This window comes from Pholis gunnellus (assembly GCF_910591455.1).
Source record: "Pholis gunnellus genome assembly, chromosome: 21".
Classification (NCBI taxonomy): Eukaryota; Metazoa; Chordata; class Actinopteri; order Perciformes; family Pholidae; genus Pholis; species Pholis gunnellus.
Window position 1 is genome coordinate 5,721,552 of NC_136548.1, and position 14,678 is coordinate 5,736,229.

The 14,678-nt window shown below is 45.5% G+C and overlaps 1 protein-coding gene across 3 annotated transcripts in view; it reads left to right on the plus strand.

The window, feature by feature from the left end:
• Positions 1 to 14,678, plus strand: part of spata20 (spermatogenesis associated 20) — a 231,491-nt gene that overhangs the window by 27,653 nt on the left and 189,160 nt on the right. For 2 of the 3 annotated variants that reach the window (XM_079182290.1, XM_079182291.1), the window contains one exon: positions 7,635 to 8,779. In XM_079182290.1, coding sequence (XP_079038416.1) covers positions 7,635 to 7,829 — 195 coding nt within the window. In that variant the 3' untranslated portion in view covers positions 7,830 to 8,779. Of the gene's footprint in view, positions 1 to 7,634; positions 8,780 to 14,678 lie in introns of those variants that run through there. The other variant, XR_013767568.1, reaches the window with a different exon arrangement.

Sequence of the window (14,678 nt, forward strand, 5' to 3'; positions counted from 1 at the left end):
TCCTCTTTTTTTTTTTTTTGCTTTTTTAGAAAATTTGAAGTTGAAAATATGTACAGGGAGTGATCAAATTTTGTTAAAACTTCATACTCAATAACAAAGTCCAATCGCTCTCAAAGCATTAGTTTATGAAAGTTCGGTTCTCTGTAACAGGGCCGCTACTCGTGTTACTTTAACAACTGCTGAGTCATTAACATTAGTCATTAGTGTTCTTTAAGTATTGCGATTCTGCAATGTTGCAATTCAATATTGGGATTTATTGACTAGACCGTGGGGAAAATGTTGAGTCATACACTCAAGACTGTAAATCATTTCCAAATATAATATCCCAAAACAATGCAATGCACTTCCCATGTCACTCAGTCTCTCTGACTATTATTTGAGCAGCGTCCTATGCTGATTGAAAAGTGGTCAATTGATTTTTCTAAAAAGGAAACCAGTTAGAAGTTCCGTCTTGTGTTCTCTTTAGTATGTTTACTATTGCCCCTTACCAAAGCAAAAGTATTTTTCAGTTAACCGGTGGAATAATCACAAAATACTCTGCAGCCTTACGGCAATCTTCCTTAAGCAGATGGGTGGTGGGGGGGGGGGGGGGTTCTGTGGATCTCTGCCTTCTTCATTCTTCTCCTCTTCCTCATCTGGTGCACCATCATCACTGAGGTCCTCCTGGTCAGGCCTCATCACTTCTTCGTATGGGTAACAACAAATATAACACAGCAGTACAACACATCATTTGTATTCCATCTTCGACACAATTCAATTTATTCAATAGTCTGGCCGGTTTGAGAGAACCGTTCAGCCGGTGCTTTGAGTTCTCTGACAAACGGAGGCTCTCTTTGGGTTTCCTGGGTGGCTTGCTGGAGCTGTGCTTGTCGCGGGGCCGTGACAGAAGACTGTCGGGTTACTCTTATCTGACATAAGACATGAAGCCACCTTGACTGGCTTCAGGGCCTGGATGAACTCCTGATCTCCTTCTCAGCTCGGGGGGGGGGGGGCGGTGCTGGCTGTTGCTCGAGGAAATGTTTAACCGTATCATAAGCGCTGTTCCACCTTGTTGATGCTACGTATGGGTCTTGATTTTCGAATGTTGGAATATGTGACTATCATCTCGTCTGTTGTCTGATTTCCTTCTTTATTGTTGTTACTGTGGCTTGGTAGTAACGCGCCGGTAAGACGTGTGTTGCAAGTTCCGTTTGGGCTGATCTTTGAACCTCGTGAAAGGCTCTTGTCTGGATAAGAAGAGAGGACTAAGACCAGTCATGTGTAATGTGATGGGCTGTTATGGTGGCAGAAGACTGTGGCTCGTTGGGACTTTTACTTCTGACTTAACCTCGCTGTAGATTTTAGGGCATGGCTGTCTCTGAGATAAACTTTATTGATGGGATAACACAGGCTTTAACGATGTTTGAAAAAGCAGTATTTTCCACAATGGTATACTGACAAAGGTCTTTGCAGATAAAACGGGTAATTGACTTTGTGATGCCTAGACCTTTCCCTGGGTATTTAATGTTTTGCTGAAGGTCCTTTGGCTACCTCCACGTTTCTCTTGACACTCCGTCAAGATGCAAGACGGGCAACCGTGTTGGTCATATTACCAAATTACGACACCGTGTATTAGTTTGCGTGCAGTTTTATCCTCGTGTAGCTCTGATTTTCCTGGCAATGTGTGAAACTCAAAGTGTTTCCGTTCTTTGCATGTAAAACGGGAGGGTACAGGTCGTATATCCGGACCGTCCGCCATTTTCAGCTTTCTCGCTCCGGCTTTGGTTTTTCTTGAAAGGGATATGACGCGACGTTACTCATAGATTGGAACACCAAAAAAGCGGTAACTTCTTCCCATGAATTGAAATTTGAATTTTAGCCATTTAGATAAAATAAACATTTAAAAAATAGACCATACAGTGGCAGCACTTAAAGGTTTTCCCGCCGGGGTTTGGTTGCAGCTTCCATGCGGTGTTGCCGCGGCAAGCATGCAGTATCCTCCAACTCTGCTCCAACCTCATACAATTCAACATGCCAGGAGTGGCTACCTCATCACTGCTCTATATACGGGATCCCTGGTCCCCAGTGTAGGTCATCACAGGGACCACGGAGCGGACTTGAGGGAGGTTTAACGGACCGAGTAACCAGCTGTCAGCCTGCCGGGGCTGTGTGGCGGTGAAGTTAAGGAGACAACCTTCTGTCCTCTCCAACGTTCTCCGCAATAGGCCGTTCTCGCAGCAGCCATTTTGACGTGTTGTAGCGCGCAGGTGTAATTGATCAAAAAAATGAATGAATTGGTCCCGTGTTATTTAGCGCATCACAGCCGCTCCAGTCAGCCAGCATGCAAAACTCCAGGGAACCTAAATGGAACTGGGGGGTCGTAATTGATGTTATTGATGACACCTGTGTTTACCCCGCAACCACATCTCAATATGGCTGCCGTGAAACGGGCCTATCACTCGATACAGCCGATCGCGCAGCTGGTGCAGTTAACCTGCGTTTATCGTGATTGTGTCACATGGCGTCGCGATTATGCAATAATGATTTGATTACCAACGCAGCAGCTTGGATAGCATTTTACCCGCCATTAAAGCTCCAGTTTATTTCTCGCTCGGCTGTCTGACAACAGAAACAGAAAAAAACTCTGAAATGAGAACATCTGTATCGTGATTTTGGCTGCATTCAAACACAATACAGGTACAAACTGCTCTAAACTCCCATCGGGATTGGTCAGCTTTTGGCTGGGTTTCCCGCGGTGACGGTGCCCTCAAATATTAATTTCCTTTGTAGCAAGTGCGTCAGAAGATGTATTAAAAAAGACAAACAAAAAACCTACAGACACATTTTTACTGTCGTACTTCTGTGCCACTGTACTCCCTGAAGACGTGGCATTTGCTTCAAATCTTTAAAAAAAAGGACAGCGGCTTTTATGACTGAAGCGAATGAGAATTCACCTTAAATGCAACATGAGCTGATGGAGTGTGTCGCGGGTGTCTGGGCTTGATCGAGGAGAGGGAGGCTGTCAATTGTGCTCGGACGCCGAGGCGTTCCTCACATCTCACGGCAGACCCCGGTGATGTAGTGGAGGGGGTCCTGTAGAGACTCAGCAGCTGGAAACGCGGCGCAGGCTCGCCCAGGCACTCCCCTCTCAGGTCGGAAGACACACAAGCAACGTGTGTGTGAGTGTGAGAATTTATTTATGTTTTTGTTAGGGCTCAATAAAAGTGTAGTTATAATTGAAATGAGGTAGTGGAAGACATTTTGACATTAAACACTTTAACCTATTTGACCTTCTAAAGTTTCCTTTTTCTTTCAGTGCAAAACAGAAAGTAACAGACGGGGCTGCGCACTACAGTAACGTGCAAAACAAAGCAGTGTGTTCCTCCACTGTGCATGAAGGTCTAACTGAAAGACGTGCTTAATAAGACAGGATTGCATTCTTAACTTTGTTTGCGACATTTCAGATTTCTCATGCCTACCCCTCCTTCCCCCCCCGTACTCTCACCTTACCCGTTACCCCCTTCCTCTGTCTCCTGATGAATATTCAGACAAGTAAATAAAGCAGAGGGTGAAGTCGGCATCAGCAGATGACCAACAGCGTGTGTGTGCGTGTGTGCGTGTGTGTGTGTGTGCGTGTGTGTGTGTGTGAGAGAGGAGGTGCACCATGTGGCCCAGCTGCACCTCCTCCCTCCATCGCCGCAGTTTCGTGCCAAGAGCGTGAATGTGTGTGTCCGGTTCTGTCCCGCGGCGACAGTCCAGATGCCAGGTTGTTATGATGACTGAGCAGGTCCCTTTTTGTGTGTGTGTGTGTGTGTGTGTGTGTAAGACAAAACCAAATGCGAGAGCTGGAGGAAGTAAATCTCCTCACGCTTTGCTGCACACCACGCTGATTCACAGCCGCCGTCATCTCTCTCTTCCTCAGGTATGACAGCGGCTCTCAGAAGCGCGTGTGTGTTCATTGTTGTTGCTTTGGTCGGCCTGTGAGCTGTGTGCGCTGACGCTGGCTGGGGGGGGGGTTTGGTTCCTGAAGATGCATTTGTGTGTGTGTGTGTGTGTCTTCGTGTGACTTCTAGCACAGGTACGCTGTGTTCTTTGAAAGCTCTGGCAGAATGAGAGAGGAAGAGTGGGAGGGAGCTGTCAGCGTAGGGACATTTAACGGGAGGGAGTTGTGTGGGTGTGTGAGTGAGATTGTTCCAGGGTTGCCCAGTGTATGAAGGGATTAACCCAGTGGGAGTTTGACTGTGCTCTCATGTGTAGCCAACTGTGCTGTCTGCTACAGCTTCACGCACACGCACACATACACATTTCGCGAATACAAGACCACACACACTTTACATTCACTTCATCACATTCACACATAATCTGTCTCTCTGTTGCTCTCTTTCTCTGTCACTCTTGCGCACACACAGAGACACACACACACACACACATTCATTCGTCCTGTTCGGTCCCCGGCGGGTTGTTTTTCGACACGGGGCGGACTACAGCGCGACCTTTCGGTTGAGGGTTGGTCTGGGCCCGGAGAGGGACCACATTAAGCTGACGGGCAAATAGAAGAGTCAGGACGGAGAGGAAGTAGTTCAACGTGGCGGGGCAATCCTCCTCCCGTCTCCATGGCAACGGTCACACCGTTATGACCACATTCCATCACACGCCTCACCAGTCTGCCCCCGCGTGTGTACATGTGTGTGCGCGTGTGTGAGTGTTAAAGCCTTTAAAATGTTTTCAAACCCTCTACGGCGATGTAGTTTCCTGTGTTTCAGGTTATTTCTGTCCAGAGGAGCCTCAGCATCACCGTAGAGAATAAGATAAGATATGGCAGAGTCCCGTCATCACCCCTGAAGGAGGGATTTTGTTTACCAGGCGTAAAAAAAGACGGTCCTCAATGGCAGGAGACGGGAAGCGTAACCCATTGATAGTTTCTTGGCATTAGAAGTGCAGATGGCCACCAGCACAAAATGAGCATCTAAATGGCTGAGTGGAGCACTTGGGACGCACCGAGGCGGCCATTGAATGAGAGCATGAGGTCTCGTTGAGACAGGATGGAGAGGATGCAAACAGTTCTGCATGATGCCCTGGGTGAATGCTGGCTGGCAGTGCTACGGGGGGGAAGGGGAGGGGGAGGGGGGAGTGTCTGCTCTAATGGACAATGTTGTCTGAGGGCCAAGGCAAGATTCAGGCCAAGACGGGCACAAGCAGGAATTAGGGGTACCTGATTCCCCTGTCCATTTAGCCACCTGTACACGGGTTGGAAGGAATTTGCAGGGAGCAGTCACACTGGATGGAGTGGGCTACAGATTTTGGGGATCAACCTGGTAACCAGGAAGTCACACGGTCAGGGCCTCAAGCCGTAAGGCTTTCGAGTTGCAACAAAGGTCCCCTGCTGGAATACAACCGGCAATGTCGCGTTCACGTGGCACCCCAAATCTTAACTCAAGGTCGCTTACTCGTTGTGGGGATTTCGACCATATCACATGGTCATCAGCGGTAAGGTAGTTTGCTCGGCGTCCATGAAAATGTAGACGATCTCGTTTGCCATGACTCCGAGCAACCAGTATGTCTTGTTATCTACGTATATTGGCACAAAAGTGAAGCTTTACAGTTGAAAGCAAGATTATAAATCTGATTAGATTGTCATTGCAGCTTTCGGGTACTTGACAGTTTTCCTTTGTTAGAATGTCATTTAACTAACAGAAAATCACACTAGTTTCTGTTCCATTCTCCCCTTTGTGGAAGGAAACACTGATGCTGTCAGCTATCAGTGACACGGGCAAGCATGGCCATCGCAGTGTCAATGCACTAGCTGGCGTACAGCTGTAGAAGTGTGTGTCCCGCAAGGTGTATTGAAATGATGGATTTCCTGCATTGTGTCTAGCTCTAAAGATCAATCAAACCCACTGCCATCAGTCCGTGTGCAGCCTTTGACGCATTCTGATTGACCTCCGGTCTGCCATCTGTCACACATGTCAGTCTTCTCCTGCCGAACTTCAACCTGGGACGAGATGTATCTCGGGACCTCTCTTCTCAGTCTGTCTTCCCTGTCTCCCCCTCCCTCTCCCTCCTTTTATCACTCCTGTCTGTGCTTGTTGTTTACGTTGTCTTTTCTCACTCCGCTGTGAATCAGGGGTGTTGGGGGGGGCCAGGAGGAAGTGACACGTGTTTGACGGGAAGCTGCCTTGGGGACGAACAGGGCTTTAACTTCACTCTGCTGCCTGTCCAAGAGCACCAACGCACACGCACACAGACACACACACACACACAAAAGCAGTTACGAAGACGTGAAAGGCCAACACCGGAGTAGCAGTGGAGTTGAGGTCTATTTGGGGACCACTTGTGCTGCAGGCGGGACACGTGAACCACATATCCATCCACACACTCCATTGTCTTTCTCCAATTGTGGGTATTAGACAGTTGCATTAATGAAAAAAAAGGAAAGCGATCCTCGTCACAACTGGGATCCGTCCCTTGCTGAGACGCTCCACTGAAAAATGGACGCTACACAGAATGTTCCTCGTAGTAATATAATGAGATAGATGTCGACCCAGGATGGGAGTGTCTTTGTGCGCTTTTCTGTGTCTGTGTGTACTATCAGTGGAGCAATTGAGAGGGCTGTGTGACTTGTTAGCTTGACTGGAAACACTTGTTTTCAGCTAGCTGTAGCTGCAGCTAACTGTGTTAATAAAACCACAGCAGCCAGTGCACATAATGTCAGTCCATATATTGTACGGCATACTGCTGTAGCATCATTGCATAAACCCTTGTAAGGGCATAAACACATTTTAAGCCAGCAAGCTAACGCTAACAATGCTAGCTATCTAAGGCTAATTAGAAGTTTTTCTTTATTGTCAAGCTAATGTCTCTTGTTTTCGTCAACGACGGCAATGGACAACTGTCTCAGACTTTGTAGTGATATGTTGATGTGTGTGACTTAATGTCTCTTTTCTAATGGGTCAATTAAACTTATCTAAAAACTTAGATTTTAGCGAGCTAATTTAACACTAAAACAAGCTAGTTGATGACAGTACAAAAGTGAAATAAACGAGTTGGTGGTTAATGAAAAGTATAAAGCCCTCTACTTTACTTAACTTGCAGTAATATTTTTGTTTGGGGTGTCACGTTTTCTCCAAATGCACAATTTGACTTTAGATTTTAAGGTCACGATTTTATTATTTTTTTCCAGCACGGACGGCTATGCAGTTCTTAGACTATAGATGGAGTCTTGATTAGTAAAAAGATCAACCGATCATTGGTTTTATGCTCTGACAACTGTCATTTATATTTTCAAATTCTTCTTAAAAAAAGATAAGCTTCATGGTATCATGTGTAACAAAAATGAAGTTTAAATGTAAAGCAGGTAATTGGCTGCTGCAGTGAATAACAGAATGAACTGAGTTGAGCTAGAGTAGTAAAAATATGCTAATAGTTACACAGAAGTGAAGGACGAAATCGAAAGCTCATTTCAATCGATCTTCTATTTAGAACTGAACTATTGACACCCTTATTATTTATGTAATAGTTCTAATTTTGTCTTGAACGCTTTACTGCCTATTAGCAATTTGAGTGCTTAAATGTAATGGCAAAATGGCAAGATAGGACTTCTTTGACGTATTTAACTGACCCAGTTTCTGTCGTTTCTGCCTCCCTCTCTCCGGCAGGTTTTGATGCACGTCGACGGCGATGCAGACGGATTCCTGCGCCAGCGGCTGCCCGTCCTCTCCTCCATGTCCCAGCAAGGTGGTGTGGCCACAGCCTACGTCTGCCAGGACTTCACCTGTTCTCTCCCTGTCACTGACCCCCAGGAACTGCGCAGGCTTCTGCTGGACGGGACCGCGGAGAGACGGGCAGAATGACCGCTGCACAATTGACTGACCTGAGATTTACCGGGAGGGCTGTGATCTTCTAAGCAGTAGCCAATAGATTATTTCGGCTGTGAGTCTGACTCTGCCATATAAGAATGCCAATGCTTTAAAAGTCGATACGCTACATCGGTAGAAATACATACAGTACCATGAGGTGACTAGGGCCTCCAGTCCGTCATACTAAACTCCAGCCTATTCTTTATTAGCAAGACCAGCTAGGCATTACCTCGAATATGGCTTTCAGAGACGGTTGATCAGTGGAGCCATATCAAAATTCAGGTCTCTAAATGTCCTTGTAATGAAATACGTGCAGCAGCAGCGGCAGTCCACTGAGAATATTTAACACTTGTACAAAATGTCCTGGCTTAGCTGTTACCCCGGAAGTAAGCTACAGACTCGTAATAGCCTATAACATGAGACCGCTTTGATGAAATGGACTGGCAATATTTTGCAGATGAACCGGTCTGCCCTGTTGTCCTCTCCTGGCCCCGTGTTCCAGCTCTCCACATTCATGTCACATGGATCTGACAGTCTGCTTGCCTGTGTATGTGTATGTGTGTGTGTGTGTGTGTGTGTGTGTGTGTGTGCGCGTGTGTATTTAAAAAAAAAAAGGTTGGTTCGCAGGTTTGTATGTATCCATGTGCATCAATTTCAAAAGTTTATTGTGTGCGCATTTGATTTCATTTTGAAGTAACGGTGAAGGAGCCGCTCTCTCAGGACGCTCCGTTTACCATCTGCTCTCACCCCCGTTGTCTTCTGTTCAATGTGAGAGGATTTTGCTCCACTGCTGCAGAGGCTCGTGTCTCTCGTGTCTTTTATCTTGAGGTTTAGTGCAATGCACAGCATGTATACACACAACCCTGAATAATAAATAGATTTCCCTTTATAAGTAGTGTCCTTTACATTTTTTGGGGGATGGATGCTTCTTTTTTTTGTTTGCAGTTTCTGTTCTCTGGGTGTCTTGAAACGAGGCTTCATAAGAGGGATCACTCAAACACACTATTTTCTCTTTTTGCCTTAAGACTGACTAGAATAAATACTAGAATAAACGGCCTTGACATGTTGGGTATTTTTGTCACATTTTTCTATGAAAGGTTTCTCTCGGCCCACGATGGGACATCTCCTGCAGGAACGCCGCGAATGTGTCCCAGCAGTCTGCCTTTGTACTCTAAATATTCATCATACAGAGAGAAACCCACTGTTGTGTACTTTTTTTTTTTTTTTTGTTCTTCCCCCAGCAGACTGCAGGGAGACAGATGGACTGCTGATGTTGAGGGAGGCGAGGGGGGGGGGGGGGGGGGGGGTTTGCCTCAGAGGGTCCAGCTCTGGAAGCAAAGGAAAAGGAAAGACGGGAGGTGAAATGTATCGCCATCTCATCCACCAACATTTAGACCATCTGCAGTTGTTTACTTTTGCTTTCCCTCCTCTTTAGTCTGCCGATCCCCCCTCCTCCTCCTCCTCCTCCTCCTCCTCCTCCTCCTCCTCCTCCTCCTCCTCCTCCTCCTCCTCCTCCTCCTCCTCCTCCTCCTCCTCCTCCTCTTCTAAGATCTGGCGAGGGGCCTTGTCGCCTCGAGTACAAGGGAACTCATTTTGGCAGACGGCTGCTTCTGTGGAAGAACAAGAAATTGCCAAGAGGGGAAAGCGTGGGGTGAAGATGAGGAATGGGGAGGCACTGACAGGTGTAGGAGAGAAGGAGAGGCATCACTCTGTTCCATTTTAGCACTGTCGCGTCCCGACCTCACTTTTCTTAACCTGTCACATTAGGAACATTCACCCCTTTTTGGCACTTTTGGAGCACCTTTTTGTGCATTTCCAAATTTCCACAGTCGTATACCTCCCCCTCCCTTCACCGCGGTGTCTCACCCGATCATCCTCTACCAGGTTGGGACCCCTCTATCTTTGGTCACAGACGCACTCGTGTGTCTCTCCGCAACAGTACCTCTGCTGTACTTAAAGCCCTGTAAGCGTGTTCGAACCGCTGTCTTCTCATTTATTCAATCTTTCTCCTGACATGCACCATTTGTTATCCCCCCCCCCCTCCCCTCGCGAATTCCACCACTGCTCTCATTATTGTTCTGCTCTGATTGTTGCGAGGAGCTGCACAAGCTACATTTTAATTAGCGCTGACTGGGATTAGTGGCAGCGAACTTGTTGACCCGCTAATTAGGAAATAATCTACGTGCCACTGATCGACGAAGATATCAATGATAACTTCATTTGTGTGGCACTTTTCAAAGCAAAATACAAACGGCAAACCTTGTGTTTTAACAGAAGACTGATACGATTATACAGTACAAAGTACGACCAGGTAAATGAGATGAAATGGTAAATTAAACAGTATAATGTTTCATCAAATTCATCAGAATTGTGAAATTTATTTTCTCACCAGTTTTTTTTTACTTGGCACGGTCACCCTTGGTTGCAAATCTAGGACCCAAGTGTGTGTTCCTCTACGAATGGGCCAACCTGTTCGGTCAGGACCCCTTGGCGTCCCTTTTTAACTCATTGGGTAGCTCTAACCGTCAAACGATGATGCTACACATAGTTAACGTACATTTTAAAAAACCGACTTGGTTTGGTCACAAGTAGTCATCTTAAAGAAGTCGACGAGGACCTTTGGTTTCACGTGGGACACAAACAGTGGTCTCCTGAGTGAAAGTCGTGCGTTTGTGTGACCCGACCTCCTGCCTATTCAGACCTTTGCAATAATACATTCCACTCTAATATCTGGTAAAAAAAAAAAAAAAAAACAGGGACAAGTGCAATGGAGCGGTCACACAAGTCGAAACGCAAATTACAACCACCAACCTGGGCAAGACCCATCTAGCCCGAGTTTGCCGACCATAATCAAACCTGACGTCACAGCAACATGGCGGCGCACACAGCGGAGCGTAAGCAGAATTATCTTACTACTCCTCGCATCTTTTTGAACAGGCTTACCGCAGGTCTTTAGAATGTCTTACATTAGACTTGTAGAATTTAACATTGTTACATTTGTTGTTATAAGTAGTATTTATAATTCTCTGTTAATGGCGTGTGGCGACATTGACTTACTAACTACTTTCGACAAAGTCGACTGAGTAAGATTGTGTGATCAACAGCATTAAATGCAACCTTAAGGTCAAACTGGACTGAGAGCAAAGGCCAGCATTGGCTGCCAAGTGACAGCCACTTGACACTCGAAGCAAAGTCCTAAATACCGGACTAGAAATGTTCAAAAACACTAGTTAACAATTTACAAATGCTACAAATGATTGCATACATTTCATTGTTATATGTGTAGGATGTCAAGTATGAGTAAGCGACATACTTATTTTTATATTTGCAAGTTGGTAAATGTACGTGTACGGTGTAATCTGATCCTATTTGAATGGGACTAAGTTTGGTTAGTGCAAGAGTTTATATGTGCGTGTTCGTTTCATAACTTCTTTTGGTTTTTGGATGGTTATATTATTGACTCACGCCACAGTCACGTTTCTGAGAAGTTAAGGCTGTGCTAATGAGGCCACAGGGGGCTGAGAACAGACTCACTCACATGGAGAGAGGAGGAACGTTCGTAGATTCTCTTACGCTGCTCTTCTGTCACCGAGCTCGACAAAAGAAGGATTTCATGTCTGCTCTCGTGCCGTCTTCCAGAACAACTTTATTTTTGGGGGAAAAAATTGGAAAACCGCTCGATATAGAGCAAAGTTAGTCTTGTTAAAAGCTTTGTTTCCGTTTTATTAAAAACGTGAAAGTGCTTTTATTTGAAAACAGTTAATATATCAGAGGTTTATAATCACTCTAGTGAGTGGTTTTTATGTGTGTGTGTGTGTGTGTGTGTGTGTGTGTGAGAGATAGTGTGTGGTAGTCTGAGTCACACCAGGTATCCCACCCCCAGCGCTTGTCTGATAAGCCCAATAAACTCCAAGAGGAAAAATCAATACTTCTCCTTATCAACCCAGTCTGGAACCTTGGTAATTACACTGAGACGAGACACACACACACACACACACACTCGCACATGAAATGGAGACAAAAAAGGTAGATTATAAATATGCTGTTGATCTGCTATGACTGCAGAGTGGTGATACGCAAAGAGGACTTTCACGCTTCGTTTTTTAATTGTTTTGCTTAAACGACACGATATCAGTCTGAGCCGACGGGCGCGAGGCTTTCTGGAATGAAAATGACCGTAGGAGGAAACGATTCTGTCTTATCCCATGCAGTATGTCACACAAAGCGAGACGACCAATTCTACACCTGAGGTGCCTCCCAAGGCCACATCAGATAGACTAAGGCTACCATTTCAAAATTGATGTCTGCTCTCACCTGGTTTGACGTCTTCGATGTGCTCCTGAGGCATGGACACGGGGGCAGCAGAACAAATTATACTAAAAACACAAACATTGGCATTTTCTTTTTCTGCTATTATGAAAGAAGAAATTATGAAAACAGGGGACATAACAGTGAGCTAAAAGAAGCTAAAACACTCTCTAGGGGAACTGTAACACAAGCAACCCTTTTTCAAATGACACACAGCCTAGTCAGGTATGGTCACTGTATGTATAAGAATATTGTATTAGTGCAGCTTTAAGGCACCACGATCACCGATCATCTGACATAGTGACCATCTCCCATTAGCCACTCCAAAAACATGTAAGCCACTGGTATGACTTCATCTTGGGTAGAAGCTGTAGCCCCACTTTGAGATGATCTTCAAGAAACTTTCTGGGAAGAACAGAACAAATCAAAAGTTAGACCAACACCTTTTTTTTTCTTTACCCAAAGCCAAATTTGACCACACCACTGTGTGTTGAGTTGGTGAAGCACAGTTCGCTTATTATGCAATTTGGTGTGAAAGTGAAGTATGCAAGTTACGAAACAAAAGTACGGTAAAATAAGTCGACTTAGACTTTCGGTTTCAATCGGGACACATACAGCTGTCTCCAGGGTGAAAGTCCTGTGTTTGTTTGACCCATCCAACCACACCGACACCTGACTTCCTCCCCTGCTACCGTCATAATTACTACGGCCACTAGGGGCCGACGTCGTCTTCTTGCATCCACACCGGTGATCAACCATGTAATGCGATGACGATGACCTTTTAACCCACTTGTAGGTGTAGCAGGCCCCCTCCTAACCCATATGAAGCTGATAAGCGTTGCATCGCCCATTCAGTCGGCTGGTAACATTCGAAGCAGGTGACAAAAATCCGCCAATTCATCATCTCTGGTGTCAGCAGGAGGGTTAGACGGATGGAAACAAACATAAAAAAAACACAAACATCCACACGTTTCCACTTTACAGCATCATACCAGTACATGGCAGTGAAACTGTGTTGGCGTATTTATATGTCTGTCACCTTATTTCTCTCTCCTCCTCCTCCTCCTTGTCTTGCTCTCTCCTTTGTGACATTTTGGCCAACACTGTATCTACATGACAGAAGCGGGAGTGCAGCAGTGTTGGATCATGGCCCAGACTGTATCGGCTGCAGCAGCATGTCAAAAGCAGTCATGAGCAGCGGAGTGCATCCAGCCAGACGCTGTGGGGCCAACTGACGGCCAGGAGTGGAGGCAGAGAGGTAATAGAGTTATCCTCGCAGTCTACATGGAAAAAAACACCACTGAGTTGGTCCTTGACATTTCAACATAAACCTTACTTTTGGCTATGGTGGTATGGTAAGTATTGCCCTAAAGCAGGGGTATTCAATTCACTTTCAAAGAGGTCCATTTAGAGAGAATCTTTCTCATGCAAAGGTCCGGAACATCACAATAATGTCTGATTTAGTCCCATATTTATAGAATTAGCCAACGGTTTTATTAACGTCTGTATGTAGTCAACAACTGACTGTCAAATTCAGTTTTAGGTCCCGGTCCTGAAAACAACGGCGTCTGAGTCCGGACTGGGACCGTTGTCCACCTATTAGTGACCCCTGTCCTAAAGAAAAGACGATTAAAGACACCGTATATATTTCTCCACATCAACTTTCTTTAGTGACAGTAGCAGGGTGGCTTGAAGTTGGATGTCTTCTAACCTTTTGGTTCAGACTGAAATACCTTGACGACCATTGGATGGATTCACATAAAGTTTCATACGGACATTCATGGTCCCCAGAGGATGACACCTACTGACTTTGGTGATATTTTTTTAAATCTAGCACCACCAACAGGACAGGATTTCCTGTCATTCAGCGGAACGTCTCGACATCTGTCAAATGGATTGGCTCAAACTTTCCTAATGAGTTTGGTGATCTTCTAAGTTCTCCTTGAACATGAGATTGCCCTATTAGCCTCTTTCTAACATATTAAACAGTCTGACCTTACCATTGAATTCCTTTCATGGACAGCACATTATATTTCTTGCGCAGGTTGAGAAGCGTTCTTATCAACCCGTGAGTTTAAACGTTGATTACAGTTTGATACGTGGATCTTCGCTGGAAGCGGATTTTTAATTTACATTTTTTCTTAAAAGGTGACGAAATCCCCCTTTTTTTAAATGTCCGTGGGGTAAGTGTGTGTCAGAGAGTGTGCGTGGGCCTCGCCTCCCTCGTGAACTGATATTGAATCGGACAGCTCGTGATAGCTGGTTTAATAGCACCTCAGCTCACTTCCCCTCTCTTGGCGCTGTGTGCAGGTGACAGTAATAATCCGAGAGGAGGATGACATGGAGTGAGGAGAATGGAGCAAATTAAGGAAGAAAGAGTCCACAGGTCAGTTATTTAGAGTGAAACAGGCAGAGAAAAATATGAGCTGGGTTGACGGGGAAAAAAAACACGATGGATTTTTATTACTGCACCTTATATTATTGTGGCTTTAGTGCCGTGTATACTGGCTGTCTGCCTTTTGAGCCGAGAGCTCC